This window comes from Patiria miniata, unplaced genomic scaffold (assembly GCF_015706575.1).
Source record: "Patiria miniata isolate m_02_andy unplaced genomic scaffold, ASM1570657v1 HiC_scaffold_1, whole genome shotgun sequence".
In the NCBI taxonomy this organism is placed as follows: Eukaryota; Metazoa; Echinodermata; class Asteroidea; order Valvatida; family Asterinidae; genus Patiria; species Patiria miniata.
This window is the reverse complement of record NW_024037047.1, coordinates 27,463,538-27,479,578: the sequence shown is the minus strand read 5'-3', so window position 1 is coordinate 27,479,578 and position 16,041 is coordinate 27,463,538. Positions and strand designations below refer to the sequence as shown.

At 40.3% G+C, this 16,041-nt stretch overlaps 3 protein-coding genes across 3 annotated transcripts; 2 read left to right on the top strand and 1 right to left on the bottom strand.

Annotated features, from left to right (window-relative positions):
• Window positions 1-5,819: 5,819 nt before the first annotated feature.
• LOC119732571 lies at window positions 5,820-8,747 on the top strand (the record flags this gene model as incomplete). The annotated part of the gene is made up of 2 exons (XM_038206139.1): window positions 5,820-5,865; window positions 8,476-8,747. Coding segments are annotated over exons 1-2 (318 nt in total), but the record flags the coding sequence as incomplete, so codon positions are not given.
• Window positions 8,748-8,768: 21 nt separating this feature from the next.
• LOC119732559 (uncharacterized serine-rich protein C215.13-like) lies at window positions 8,769-9,902 on the bottom strand (the record flags this gene model as incomplete). Its single annotated transcript, XM_038206130.1, has 2 exons — window positions 9,897-9,902; window positions 8,769-9,488 (listed from the first exon to the last, which is right to left on the bottom strand). Coding segments are annotated over exons 1-2 (726 nt in total), but the record flags the coding sequence as incomplete, so codon positions are not given.
• A 400-nt stretch (window positions 9,903-10,302) lies between these two features.
• On the top strand, window positions 10,303-12,384 carry LOC119732551 (lactadherin-like). Its single transcript, XM_038206119.1, has 4 exons — window positions 10,303-10,345; window positions 10,819-10,963; window positions 11,621-11,798; window positions 12,238-12,384. The coding sequence occupies exons 1-4, from the start codon at window positions 10,303-10,305 to the stop codon at window positions 12,382-12,384; spliced, it is 513 nt and encodes a 170-aa protein (XP_038062047.1).
• Window positions 12,385-16,041: the final 3,657 nt, after the last annotated feature.

Below are 16,041 nucleotides of genomic sequence, written 5' to 3'. Positions count from 1 at the left end.
GTGGATCCGCCGGTTTAGATAGATAGTACTACACACAGAGACACAACGGCGAGTGTTACGCGCATTGCTTGGTGTTCAATCGTTCTTTGTATCGGCAACATGAAAAATTGATTTAGGGATGGAAATTAAATTCATTTTCCCCATGCTTTCGAAATTAATTTGACAATTATGTCGAAGCGACGAGGCAGATGGCAAGCAGTTAATTGTTGTATTCTTTTGTGTACATCCTCGGTGGTAATGAATTATATATCGTAATGGTAGCATATTACGCTGGGCTTATATGTCAGGGGAAAACCACTTGGATTCGCCTCATATAGTCTTATATTGCCATTGTATTGCAGAAGTGCTAAGGGTTAAATTTAACCCCAAAGAAAGTCTCATTGAAATTTGAATGTCTTAACTCGTTGGTTGTAGTTCTTTTTTGTTTGGTGCTACTGACTGAGTATCACCGAGGGATGTAGTTGGTACGCAACACCAACCAATTCAAACTAGGCAACGACTGATCGCTAGACTAAAAACCTCGAAACGCAGCTGCACATAGGATCACCACCTCCCTTCCTCCTGCTGGGCACAAACAATGACGCCGATCATGCCGTTCTCTAGTCTACATTAAATAAGTGCTTGAATGAACGATGAATTACAGAAAAAAAGAATTATGACTGAATGTTACCCATAACATGACCGGAATAACGTGGATATCCGACTCCATGAAATATGGACTCGTTGGTAGTAATGCGCATGCGTAAGTATGATAATTGGGAGAGTGACTGGTCGCGTGCGAGGGATTAACCAATAATAGGGAAAAGGAGTCGGATTTTCACAGGAGTCGGATTTTCATATGACACCGGCACTGGGCCATTGCGTTATATGGTCATTATCACCACCCACCCATGATTTTCATGCAGTTCTCTAATTGGTTGCAACCAAGTTTATCTCTAGTTACAATATCTCTAGTTACAAGTGTTCAACTGTCTAAAAGCCGTGAGCTAATATTATTGGTAAGTGTGTTATAATGATCGATATTGAAGTTTATTCACTTGAACATGCATTTTGTTATGTAAAACTCCATGTAATGTACTTCAGATATGCGGCGAGGGTTAGTCCTGTGCGTTCTCTGCCGGATGAACAAAATTAATAGTAAAAAAAACCGGAGAAAAGCTCTTCAATCATTTATTTCTCTAGACACTGCGCTTCAGTGAATAACACAATAATGGAGGATAAATGTGGCAAAATTCATTTCTTTACATTAAAAAGGAACCAATAACAGACACGAGGCAGAAAACAGGCTGTTAATAGCTTGGTTCCTTTGTGTGAATTTCAACAATAACGTATAATTAATGATACCTAAGAGATAAAACGACGTATATATTATCATACATTTTACCAACGATCAACTTTTGTATGGGTATTGCTCTTCTTTCTCCTGTAATGAACCAAATACTCCTATGTATGGGCGTCGCCATCAGAGGGTGAGAACAAGGGGGATAAAAACATAGCCTACAGAAAAGTGTAATAGTATCAAACGAATGTTGGTCACAAACAATTTTCATCTTATCAATTACATTGTAGCAACTCAAACTGTTGACAAGAGGCTTAAAACGGGGCTACATGAATATCTTCATTACAAAATTTGTACAAGTACTCCGTGCGACAAATGCCGATTACCCCATAGACACCTCAATCCCCATCGCCATCCCCATCATTCCCCTCTTGGTATTTCTACTGCTTGAGGTTTATCGTGGTACCGGAACTTGAATGTGCCCCCCTCCTTTCTAGAAAATATTAACACGGTATGCGATGGGGAACAGCCAGCCCTCCCCACACCAACGCATTATTTGTGGCTGGAGATTCCAATAGACGTCATGAAAATTGATATATGGATGGTAATTAAATTCATTTCTTTCCATGCTTGGGAAATTAATTTGAATATTTTGTCGAAGCGACGAGGCAGATGGCAGGCAGTTAATGGTTGTATTCTATTGTGTACAAAATGTCACCGAGAGATGTAATTGGTACGCAACACCAACCAAATTGGAACTAGGCAACAACTGATGATCGCGAGACTCAACACCTCGAAACGCCGCTGCCCATAGGATCCCCCACCTCCCACCAGTGCTGCTGGGCACAAACAACGACGCCGATCATGCCATGCCGTTCTCCATAGTCTGTATTGAATACGTGCTGGAAAGAACAATGAAATACATAAAAACAAAACATGCATGATTAGTAATCTTCAACTGCAATAACTTTGACTGATTGCTACCGGTTACATGGCCGCGACTGGACCGTAATTGTGTATTATGGCCTTTAGCTCCACCCACATGTGATTGGTATACGTTTCTCTCATTGGTTAGGACCGAGTTTAGAACTAGCTCCAGTGGTCACCTGACCACAAGCCGTGATCTGATTGGTCAATGCGTGTTATATGATAGACATGCAAGAAGAGTTTATTGGCATGAACCTGCAGATACTTTTGCAGAACTCCATGTACTGTACTTAAGAGACGCGACGAAGGTTACGCGTACTCTGTCGCGGTGAACGAATAATAAAAACAAACAAAGTGAAGCTCTTAAATCATTCATTTCTCTCGGCACTGCGCTTCAGTGAATTACACAATTACGGAAGAATAAACGTAGCAAAATTAATTTCTTCCCATTAAAAATAAACAATTAGCAGATACGAGGCAGAAAACAGGTGGTCGGTGGATCGGTTCTTTATGTGTATTCCTGTAAATACTAAATAACTAATGACATGCCACGACGCGGATTTTTTTTTTGGCGTTTTTATTTTAGCTGCGTGATAGCAGCACAACAAATCATCGTTAGTTAGTTAGTTTGGAAAAGCGTTGACAGTTGCCTAGTCTATTGCTCCTACAAATTCTAAACGATTTCAACCAAACTTTATCAAAAGTATCAGTAGCCCAGCCCCAACATGTCACATGACCAAACTGGGGTCAAGGTCACCATGGGTTTAATACCGGGCCAAAAAACTTTCTTTTTTTTCAAACATGAATTCGTTGGCCCGCAGCTTCCGAGATATTTCCTAACGTTTCATAGGGGATATTATTCCTCTTTTCTTGTGAATCCAGATACTAATGACGTAATGAGTAAGCATGGACGTCACGAGAGCCAGGATAAGAAGGAAAATCAAAACAGAATTAAAAGAGAGTGGTCAAAACAATATTATCTTAGTTAAATAGATCCATATTTAATAAAAAAAACACCGCGGCAACACGAATACCCCAAAATAAATTTTGAACCAACAAAAACAAGAGAATGTGTCTCACCCTCACAATCACCACCTCAGCCCCACCTCCACCAATCTATCCCCTCCCCTTCTCAATATTTATACTGCTGGTGATTTCTGACATTCCTTGCGATCGGGGTAGTTGAAGCATGTCCTACCCACTCCCCAGCAACCGGCGCGGTTCTAGAACCAATATTTTTGGGGGGGGGGGGGCTAGCAGGGTGGATCCAAAGAATTTTTTCAGGAAGGCGTGCTGAAATGTAGACCGGTTATTTTTCCAGACACTTAGGCCTCCGAAAATCAATAGGTGGAGGGGGGGGGGGGGCCTCATGCCATATTTTTAATGGGGAGCGCCAATAAAATCCTAAAATCATTCACACTATATTCACTAATGCACCCTTTTGTCACGACTATTTTTTTTAGGGGGAGACCGTTTGCATGTACATCATAATCCTTCTTTTTGCTAATGCAAATTTTTTTTTAACGGAATTTATTTTTGGGGGCTAGAAAAAAAAAAAGCCCCCCCCCCTAGCCCCCCTGTAGAACCGTGCCTGCCCAGCAACACTTTTGGCGGGGGACGCCAAAGCGGTGATGCCCCGACCACATCTCAATTTCTGTTTTCAAAGAGCACATAGATTTTAACAAAATAAATCAAACAACGACGCCGATCATGCCATGCCGTTCTCTATAGTCTGTAATAATTACGTGCTGGAAAGAACAATGAAATACATAACAAAACAAAACATGCATGATTAGTAATCTTCAACTGAAATAACTTTGACTGAATGCTACTGGTTACATGGCCGCGACTGGACCGTAATACGGGCGATTCCCAATAGTGCGCCTCCAAGAGTTTGCAACGCGTTGGCCAATCACAATGCGCAAAATCTGTCGACCCAACGCCCGTTTGGAAAAGGTCGACTGATTTCGCGAATGGTGATTGGCCAACGCGCTGCAATCTCTTGGAGGCGCACTATTTGGAATCGCCCGTATTGTGTATTGTGGCCTTGAGCTCCACCCACATATGATTGGTATACGTTTCTCTCATTGGTTAGGACCGAGTTTAGAACTAGCTCCAGTGGTCACCTGACCAAAAGCCGTGATCTGATTGGTCAATGCGTGTAATATGATAGAAATGCAAGAAGAGTTTATTGGCATGAACCTGCAGATACTTTTGCATAACTCCATGTACTGTACTTAAGAGACGCGACGAAGGTTACGCGTACTCTGTCGCGGTGAACGAATAATAAAAACAAACAAAGTGAAGCTCTTAAATCCTTCATTTCTCTCGGCACTGCGCTTCAGTGAATTACTCAATTACGGAAGAATAGAGGTAGCAAAATTAATTTCTTCCCATTAAAAATAAACAATTAGCAGATACGAGGCAGAAAACAGGTGGTCGGTGGATCGGTTCTTTTATGTGTATTCCTGTAAATACTAAATAACTAATGACACATTGTCACGAGAGATAGCACCATTTATTATTACATGCCACGACGCGGATTTTTTTTTTTGGCGTTTTTATTTTAGCTGCGTGTAGCAGCTCAACAAATCATCGTTAGTTAGTTAGTTTGTAAAAGCGTTGACAGTTGCCTAGTCTATTGCTCCTACAAATTCTAAACGATTTCAACCAAACTTTGTCAAAAGTATCAGTAGCCCAGCCCCAACATGTCAAATGACCAAACTGGGGTCAAAGGTCACCTTGGGGTTAATACCGGGGCCAAAAACCTGGTTTTTTTTTCAAACATGAATTCGTTGGCCCGCAGCTTCCAAAATATTGCCCAACGTTTCATTGGGATATTATTCCTCTTTTCTTGTTAATCCAGATACGAATGACTCAAGCATGGACGTCGCTAGAGCTAGGATAAGGAGGACAATCGAAACAGAATTAAAAGAAACTGGTCAAAACAATATTATCTTTTAAAATACATCCATATTTAATAAAAACACCGCGGCAACACGAATACCCCAATTCAAATTTTGAACCTACTAAAACAAGAGAAAAAATGTGTCTTACCCTCACAATCACCACCTCAGCCCCCACTTCCACCAATCTGCCCCCCCCCCCCCTTCTCAATATTTATACTACCGGTGATTTCTGACATTCCTGGCGATCATGGGAAGCATGTCCTCCCCACTCCCCAACACTTTCCCTGAAATCCCGAAACAAAAGTCGTCGGAAAATCTAGGCTATTGAATCACGCACTGTGAGTGTCACAAAGGGTGTAATGGCCACTCTAATACTATATTGCGTCGTCAACATGTCGCATTCACATCAATATCTCACACAGGTACTCCGGTGTTGAAAATTGATAAATAAAAGTGTCAACTAAGATAATTGATTGCAATATTGCCCGCTCCCACCTAAACCCCGCCCATCTTGTTAACGTGCACCAATAAGAGACAAGAATATGATTGATCTAGTTCGTGTTCTTTCCTGATTGGCTGGCTGGTTATAACGTCTTCCTGTTTAGCTGTCTGTGAAGCGCAGCTGCCGGGGCGAGCTGGGGTGTTTTTTGTGCCCGTTGATATACCATCAACCTGACGGATTCTGGATCATTGCATCTGTGACAATGGACGGAGCAGTAGCTTGGATTCTGATGGTATCAGCACTGACAGGTAGGTGGAAGTTTGATCTGTGAAGAAGTTTATTTTGATAACCAGAAATAACACGTAGCATCCAAACGCCACTTTGGCGAATCTTGTTTTTCGGATGTATATGTTTGGGGAATCTTGTTTTTCGGATGAATATGTTTGGTGAATCTTGTTTTTCGGATGTATATGTTTAGCAAGTCTTGTTTTTTGGAGGTATATGTTTCCCGAGTAGTAGCTTGGATTCTGATGGCATCAGCACTGACAGGTAGGTGGAAGTTTGCTCTGTGAAGAAGTTTACTCGATAACCAGAAATAACACGTAGTATCCAAACGCCACTTTGGTGAATGTGGACGAAGTCCATTTGCAGTGTTGAAAAACTTCCAAGTATTTCCTGGCAATTACAAATGAATTCGTTTTTTTCAATCCCTGTTTTGTACTAATCCAAAAATGACAGACTGCACTCGACCTGCCCATCTAAGGATTCAGCCTGCACCACCATGCAGTTTTAAGAAAAAACACATTGGACACAAAATTGTGTAAAACATTAAGTCGTCATTGCTTGAAAGACGAAATGCAAATTTCTTCCTCCGAAAAGATATTATTTTTTTCATAGTCGGAGAGCTAGAGAGGAAGTGGTATGTGTTTCGAGGATGCACATAGGCATTGACCGGTGTTTTTTTTGTGCCGTGTTATACTCCAACGCCAGTCCGACCAATTGCATACTGTTTTTGATTAATCAGGGCCGTATATAAAATTAGGGAACTGGGGAGGGGCTGGTGCTGAGTGAAACCTCCACCCCAATAATTATCCAGTCGGCATTTAGAGCCTCTGTCGGTCGATCAGCCACCAAAATAAAATACAGAACAGCACGGGCGTTGATGGAGGGAGGTTGAGGTAGTGTGACGGGTGTGGCAATTAAAATTTGTTGTCGGTAAAATCCTCGTACTGTCGACCACATTCGTGTGTCACTCGGTAAATTATGCCGTCATGTATAGCGCCACCTGTTGTCCTATATAGTATCAAAGTTCTTTGAACAGCCCCTCTCCCACCCTCAAACCCGAAACAAAAGTAGATGTCACTCCTCCATGTTTTAAATAATTTTGCGGCAGCCCGGTGATCGGAGAAAATTACATTCCAGCAGGAATGGCCTATTGGCAAATTGTTGTCACACTCCGACCCCCATTCAAATTGGACTGACCAACGGCTCAGGTTGATTGCAATGACATCAGCTCTAGAATGTTACAGATAATTCATAAACCTGTACAGGACTCTTTCCTTCTGAGTAATCAGAGTTAATTAATTCGAATTCACCAAACGTTGTATTGGGAGCTCTTTGATTACTCATCACGCAACTTTTTGTGTCAAAGTAACAAGTAACAAAGATATTGATATTGTGATGCTTTAGATTTATCGCAAGAGAGCGCTTAACTCATCTACTCTGCTTTGTATGGGGGAAAATATTTCCATATTTTGCTTTCCAATATGAAAGATGCTCATCTTTCAAATTTTCGGCACCTTGGTTACCACTAGAAGGGCGGTAAAATCCTTTTCACCACTTCGGAAATAACGATAATTGTGTTGCGTTGGATTTACCGCGAGAGGGCTTTGGACCCATCCACTTCGTTTTGTATGGCAAACATTGTTTCCATTTTTTTGGCATTCCAATGATAGAATTCTTTAGAATGAAGCTCATCTTTCAAACTTTCAATACTTTATTACTAGGGGGCGGTATGAATCCTTCTCATCACTTTGGACATTATTTTTATTGTTCCGTTAGATTTACTGTGAGAGGGTGCTTCAAAAATCCAACTTAGTCTGAATTCAAATATTTGTTCAGTTCGATTGTTGGTGTCATTTGACTAATCGTTTAAACTTTAGCACCTCGCTTTGTTATCACTGGGTGGCGGTATAATCCTTTTCACCACTTTGCAATAAGGCTGCGTCGCAATTACTTGGCTGCGACAAGAAATTACACATGCGCCTACGGAAGCGGCTGCAGCCACTTCCCATAGACTGTGTGTTATTGCTAGTCGTAGTCAAGTAATTTGTACATGACCGAAATTAATGATATTGGTTGCAATAGATCTATAGCGAGAGGGCGCTTTAACCATCCACCCTATTTTGTATGTGAAAAAAACTGTTTCCATGGTTTGCATTTGAATGTTTGTTACATTCATTTCTTGTGTCATTGGACTCATAGTACTGTTGGCATTTTGGTTATCACTGGGCAGGCATCAATCATTTTCACGACTTGGTGGTGGGGGCGGGGTCTTTATATTTTGCATATGAATTCGAATCATTCGCTGAGTACGCTTCAAATACAGTCAAGATGGGATTGTTCTGATATTAGATAATTCTTTTATGAGGAAAACATTCAGTAACGATAAATTGAAAAACTAAAAGTCCTGACGCATCGGCGACTTTCACTAAGTTTAAAAGCCCAAGGTGGAGTTTCGAAGGAAAACCGAAAAACGGAGTAACGGACATTATCAAATCCACAAGATGTGCCCATTGGTATTCGAACCTTGGTCACCAATGGTACATGCTATTAATGTTGCACCACAAAACTAACCTTAACATTGACATATTTTTTTTCTTCTTCTTTTTTTGCGTGCATGTTTACGAAAACTGTAGTGTTGGCCTCATGCCACAAAGTCTGCTTCATTGGATCGGAGTACAACCCCCAAGCTGGTATCCCACCCCGTTGGTTCCTGCCGTACAAAGATCCGTGCGAATGCACCGCTCTACGTCTCGGTGGCGTAAATATTCCTGCCTCGTCATACCGCCAGGGGGCGCCCCACTACCTGAAGGAGCTCTTCCTGAGTGAGGACTCCGACAAAATTCAAGCTTACTTCAAGTGCAGTCGGACGACTGCTGCTAGTGGAACGACTACTGCTAGTGGAGCGACTACTGCTGATGGAGCGACTACTGCTAGTGGACCGACCTCTGCTAGCGGAACGACTACTGCTGGTGGACCGACTTCTGCTGGTGGAGCGACTACTGCTGGTGGAACGACTACTGCTAGTGGACCGACTACTGCTAGTGGACCGACTTCTGCTGGTGGAACGACTTCTGCTGGTGGAGCGACTACTGCTAGTGGACCGACTACTGCTAGTGGACCGACTTCTGCTCGTGGAACGACTTCTGCTGGTGGAACGACTTCTGCTGGTGGAGCGACTACTGCTAACGGACCGACTACTGCTAGTGGACCGACTACTGCTAGTGGACCGACTTCTGCTGGTGAAACGACTTCTGCTGGTGGACCGACTTCTGCTGGTGGAGTGACTACTGCTAGTGGACCGACTACTGCTAGTGGACCGACTTCTGCTGGTGGAACGACTGCTGCTGGTGGACCGACTTCTGCTGGTGGAACGACTTCTGCTAGTGGACCGACTTCTGCTGGTGGAACGACTTCTGCTGGTGGAGCGACTACTGCTAGTGGACCGACCTCTGCTAGTGGAACGACTTCTGCTGGTGGAACGACTTCTGCTGGTGGAGCGACTACTGCTGGTGGAGCGACTACTGCTGGTGGAACAACTACTGCTAGTGGAACGACTAATGCTGGTCGCCCGACTACAGTTAGTCAAACGACTGCAGTTAGTACAGGTAATATTCCGGCTGTAATTACTGCTCCATTTCAAACTACACTGTAAAAGAAAATGCCCGTAAAATTTACGGTCAAAAGTCGTGCAGCGAAGTTTCACCTGTCTACCGTATTATAGTCTGCAATTACTGCTTCTTTTCACGTGCATCGTATTTTCGAAAAAACGAAAGGTGCTCAATTTGTTTTTCATTTTAAACTCTGCAACGTGTATTATAGGATTCATGAGAATTGAAATCATTAAACATTTGCTTTATTTTAAAACTGGGCTGTATAAGGCTTGTGAAGGATTTACCGTAAAGTAAAACGTCCTTCATGTACAAACTGTCTTACACTTCAGGAGTAGCCCAGTCTTCCTTGGATTGTTTCGAATACTGAATTTCCGTGATGTGAGCATTTGTGACCTGCCATATCATAATGAGGAATTACCCCCACCTTTGACTTTTCAAGTTACCTTCATCATGTTAAACCGCAAATCATTGGCTTTCCAATGATACCAAATTCATTTCTGTAGCTTTAATCTTTTTCCAAAGTTATGCTACGGGAACTTCAACAGTGTCCCGCCGAATTTCGCCAACCCCACTTCGAGAAAAACGGCTTTGAAAAAAAGAAATACGCATTGCGACGCCAACGTCCCTGGAAAACGTTCTTCAGTTCCCAACTTTTGGGGATTTGTTTTCTCAACAAAAATGCATAGTGTGAATCAAAAGAACATGGTGAAATGTAGTTCATTGATCAGCATTCATTAAACACAATTTAAGAAAGACATTGTATTTTTGGGTGATATGAAAAAGTGAAATTCCCCGGATTCGAATCCGCAACCTGTAGCATTATGAAAAGCGACCTAACCTTAGAGCTATATGGACCTAACGCATCAGTTCAAGGTGATGCCACGCTTCCCCCGTAAAATCAAATTCAAATCACGTGACTGCTTATTAAATCACGCATGTTTTTTCACGCATGTGTATTAACGTAAATGCCTTCAGTAGCCTGCAGAATAAAAGGTGCTACCTGCGGTGGGGAAACAAAAAGCAAATCCAATCTTGGGCCAAGACTATCCTACTGCCGTTGGAGAGTCTCCGTCCCCAGCCGAAAAGTGGAGGCGCACATAGATCCCCCATGATTTACGCCCGTGCTTTGCAAATTAAAATGGAATTCATTTCAATCTAGGAATGCGTTCATATACTAATACCTGAATCAGCCGACGACAATATCATTTACACACGCACGGGTCAATCTGGGTTAGCTGACCACATAACACAAAGTGTCAGTTTGCGATGCCCCCCCCCAACAAAACTATTAACAAATTGTGAAGGGGGGGGGGGGGTGCGATTTGATATTTAAACAATGATATGGGTTGTACTCTTGCTTGGCAGCAACAGCTGAGTGTTCAGAGCCTCTTGGTATGGAGGACGGGACAATCCCTGATGATCACATCACGGCGTCCAGCTTTGTTGATCTTTCATGTTGCACACCCCAGAAGGGACGGCTGAACAGTGGCGGTGCATGGGTACCATGGAGGTAGGTATCAAAGGAAACCATCGTTAGCTACCACAAATTACACCCGACACTTACATCCATATTTGACCTTACAAAGACGGAAGACATTTCATTCGATCTGATTTTATTTTGGTCCTAGCCGACAGAGAAGTTTATTTAACGAAATCAACTACTTTTTGTTTATTTAATATGTCTGCTACTCCCTCAATTACTGTTTTTTAAAGGTTGCCCTGCAAGTACGGTTTCCCGGTCCCTACACTATCGAATCTGATAGGAGGGGCGGAAACCAGTATACCCTGAAACAACTTCATTATTTTCGGGCAGCAATTAATTGGACATTTATTTCGTAATTATTCCTTCAATAGAAGAAGGCCGAAATATTTGTCTAATGACTCATTCAAAATTGAGTAAGTTCTGCATTTGTAGAAAGATTTCAATTGGAAAGAATAATTTTTGTTCGGATAAAAGTCAAAATAGTACTGATCAAGCTTAATGAACTCCACTAGTAACATTAATATAAAAAGTGTTGACACATTGAGATTAAACGTTTTGAAATGGCTTCAATAGGTTAATCGCGTTCAGTTTTTTGTCAATCCCTCTCCTGATAAAAGCGGGTGTTATTTTTGCGGAGCATGTTTATTTCATTGTTCCTCACCTCCATCCACTCTGTGTACACAGAAATGAAGGTTCCTGGATCGAGGTGGACCTGGCGAACAGTTGTGTGGTGTCTGGCGTTATCACAAAAAGCCGGAGAAACAGCGCGTATCCTGGATATGTAACGAAATACAAAGTGGCATTTAGGAATCAGTCCACATCCGATTCCACATATGTGACAGATGCAAACGGAAACGCCAAGGTAGATTGATCAGAATTTTCTTTCTTTTTAGCCCACCTTTTTGTATTATCAAATCAAAGCATCCACGTACCCGTCAACCGCTACGAGTGGAATTACCCCATCACCCTCTTTTATCCAATATTACCAATGAAACGAAATTAAAAATTGCTCGCTTTGAAGAGCACCCACGTATATAGTACCTAATTGAGAACAGCCATACGTTGTATGCAGCCCCCTTGCCTCTGTTTTGTATTGTGGCGGCTGGGTGAGCGCAGACAAATTCCTGGCTACCTTTCGCCGAGAAATGGTCTGTCAGTGATCCTCCCCAACGAAGTGCGTACGGGTACTGATAACATTATGAAGGATTTATTTCCAACTAATCTCCAAGAAAGTGTCTCCCTTCTTCCAATATTTTCACAGTTATAAAGATAAAACCTGTATTCGTATGTTTCTGTTGCAGGTGTTCATGGGTAACACTGATGGCCACACCCCGGTCACTAACATGTTGGATCAGAGTGTGGTGGCGACCGTAGTGCGCATTGAGCCTACCGAATGGCAACGCTGGGTCCGTCTGCAATTTGAGTTGCTTGGATGTCGCCGTGATTGATTGGGCTGAATCAGTGGTATTTTGAACTTTCGTTTTGGCAAGATTGCATTACGATATACATTTGACCTAACGCAGAGCCAGACGGCAATGGTTTGGTACCTCTTGGACAGGCAGGAGTATACCATTGTGTATAAGTGTTACTAGCTTAAAACAACAAAGAACACATCTGAGGTAGCTGGAATGCATAAGGTCTATGGCAACATGGGTGCGATAGAACTATGACCTTTTTTGGTGATATTCAAAGAGGATAATTCAATAAGGTCGTGACAGTCATACTAATAAACATACTGTGAAATATGTAACAACTGAATAATATGCACAATATTCGTAGTCCGGGTTGCAATTATTGGGTAACAAATGTTAACCGTTTGAAATCGATTTGATAAAACATACCGCATACAGGTAATTATGACCAAATATAAAGCCATATGATGTGCCATAGCACAGGCGGAGGACTTTTTTTCCCAAGAATACTTTCGAACAATTTTGGCTTAAAAATAGCGTGTGTTTAGAAATTCATTTTCATTTTTGATGTATTAAGCTTAATTAGTGTTAACCTCGCTGCTGTAAAAAAAGCTAGAAAGTAGATAACAGTAAAAGAAAACAAACAGAAACACAAACAAACAAACAAACAAACAAACACCCCAACAACCCAACAAACAAATGGAAACAGGAAAACAACACATAAACAAAAACAAGGACACAACCAAAACACATGAACAATAAGCCAGTGTGTACTGATGACGTCGCACTCTGTTTACATGTGTGCTTTCATATGGGAACCTGGTTTGGATGACAGTTTCGTAGAACCACAGAAAAGCGCACAGGTAAACAAGGTTTGATGCCATCAGTACGGATGCAGATTCAAGTTGACTGTAAATTCAAATCAAATTATAAGTTTCGGTTGACCTTAGTTGTGACCTAGACATACATTTCAATACAATTTGTATATTGAGAATCCTTGTTCACATAAATATATTGTAAATAATTGTACCGTATAAACACAGTGTTAGCAAATCAATTTCATCTTTTATTATCATTAATTATTTCAATGCACAAATATTGATAATGGTGGCACTAACTATAACAGATTTGACTATTTAACGCGATCAAAATTATGCCAAACAAATGCGTCTGAACATTGCATTGTTTGTGTGCTTAGTGTGTAAGAAAAGAAAAAAAAAATACTAATTTTGAAATTGTGTTCTGTGAAAAGTTCCGTAGAGGTACATAATACCTTTTTAGTATGAGTGTCTCAATCTTTTGGGGGTATTTAAAACCTTTCGGTTTAAATGTTATCGTATTACTCCTCATGTCGTTCTTTTCTTGAAGAAAGTTTAGGTACAGTTATACTAACTCTTTTAAGACATTGTTTAGCTCTGTATAATCAGAATTCGTATAGTCAAAGAATGCAATGTCGTAGTACTGATGAGCAAACTAATTATCTGAAATAATATTTCATTATTTGAATTCAACAAAAATGTCACGACACTAAAGTGACAAATGTAATATCTACCGCAGGCAAAATTACAACAATGCATCTGATTTCGTGATTGTTGCTCTGTTTTATATGCCTTTATAATTGAGAAAGAGAAGAACATGTAAAACTGTGTTCGGGGACAAAGTTCAACAATGAAGGCCGGTTCATTCTTCACGCGAATGCAAATGCAAAGTGAATTTTAATAAGTGAATTTGCAAGATTAATGTGTTAAACTTTTTTTTCATATTCGCAGCACGAATACTTGCCGTGATGTCACATTTTCACGTTCGCATTCGCTTTTGTGGCGAGTGTGAACCGGCCTTTACGCAGGGTTCGTCAACAGTTGGAGTGTGTTAGTTTCAATCATTTCGAATGATGATAACTCCAATAGATTGTCGGTTCAAATATGTTTGTTTTGCTCACTTTAATCATTATTTAAAAAAAAAAAAATATATATATAAAACAAAGACATGTAATTATTACCAAATAATATGATACGCCATAGCCCAGGTGTTTTTTTTTTAGAATTCGTTAGAAACATGTTTTAAAATAGCCTGTGTTTTGTAATTCAATTTCATTCGTGTTGTACATGTAATCAGCTGAATTATTAGCCTTTGTCGTTGGACCTCGCTGATGTAAAACAAAAGCTAGAAAGTAGCCTAAGGTAACTATCTAAATGCAAACAAAAAGAAACAGAAAACAAACACATAAAAAAACAGGAAAAAACAAACAAACAAAAACAATGGCGCAACCTAAACACCTGAACAGTAAGCCTATATGTACTGATGACGTCGCACTCTGTTTACATGTGTGCTTTCATATGGGAACCTGGTTGGGATGACGGATTCTTAGAAGCACAGAAAAGCACACACGTAAACAAAGTGTGATGCCATCAGTACAGATGCAGATTCGGGTTTACTGGAAATTTAAATCAAATTATAAGTTTCGGTTGACCTTATTTGTGACCTAGACATACATTTCAATACAATATGTATATAGAGAATCCTTGTTCATATCAATATAATGTAAATACTTGTGACGTATAAAGATAGTATTAGCAAAACCAATTTGATCTTTTAATATCATTAATTATTTCAATGCACTAATATAAATAATTGTGGCACTAAATATGACAAATGTGACTATTCAACGCGTTTAAAATTTTAAAAACAAATGCACTTGAGCATTGCATTGGCTGTATACTTAGTATATAAGAAAAGAACAATTTTAAAATTGTGTTTGGTGAAAATGTTTGTTTCCGTAAAGGTACATAACACCTTTTTAGTATGAGAGTTTGTCTCAATCTTTTGGGGTATTTTAAAACCTTTTGGTTGAAATGTTATCGTATTACACCTTATTTCGTTTTTGTTCTTGAAAACAGTTTAAGTACAGTTATACTTAAATTTTATGAAATTGTTTAGCTCTGTATTATCCGAATTCGTTAAGTCGTGGAATGCAATGTCATGGTACTGATAAGCAAACTAAATATCTGGAATAATGTTTCATTATTTGAATGCAACAAAATGTCATGACACTAAAGTGACAAATTTCATATTTAACAATATAACGACATATAAAAATAACGACATCAATGCACCTGAATTCGTGATTGTTGTTTTGTAAGATATGCCTTATTTGAGATTTTTGAGAAAGAGAAAAACATGTAAAAACTTTGTTCGGGGAAAAAGTTCAATATTGAAGGCGGGTTCACTCTTTACGCGAATGCAAATGCAAAGATAATTTATCAAGTGAATTTGCAAGTTTAAATGTGTTCACTTTTTTGAATTCGCAGCATGAATACTTACCGTGATGTCACATTTTCACGTTCGCATTCGCTTTTGTGCCGAGTATGAACCGGCCTTTATGCAGGGTTCCGTCAACAGTTCGAGTGTGTTAGTTTCAATCTATTAGAATGATGGTAACTCTAAGACATTGTCGGTTCAAATATGTTTGTTTTGCTCATTTCAAAAAATAAATAAATATACACAGCAAAGACACTGATGTTTTGTCTATTAGATTTTTATAAAAGCGTTTAGCTTTATAAATTCGGAACCCGTAAATGTGTTGAATACCTGGCATTGAGAAGCTGGACCGTGACAGGCGCGGATCCAAAGAGGGGTTTTGGAGGTCGAACCCCCCTTCCCTGCTTTGACACACACAAAAAAATTATAGTAAAA

What these genes read in the sequence shown, in the direction of transcription:
- LOC119732551 (XM_038206119.1), top strand. Translation starts at nt 10,303, where the DNA reads ATGGACCTAACGCATCAGTTCAAGGTGATGCCACGCTTCCCCC. An exon ending in GGTGATGCCACGCTTCCCCC is followed by an intron (nt 10,346 to 10,818) that starts GTAAAATCAAAT and finishes CTTGCTTGGCAG; the next exon opens with CAACAGCTGAGTGTTCAGAG. An exon ending in ATGCAAACGGAAACGCCAAG is followed by an intron (nt 11,799 to 12,237) that starts GTAGATTGATCA and finishes TTTCTGTTGCAG; the next exon opens with GTGTTCATGGGTAACACTGA.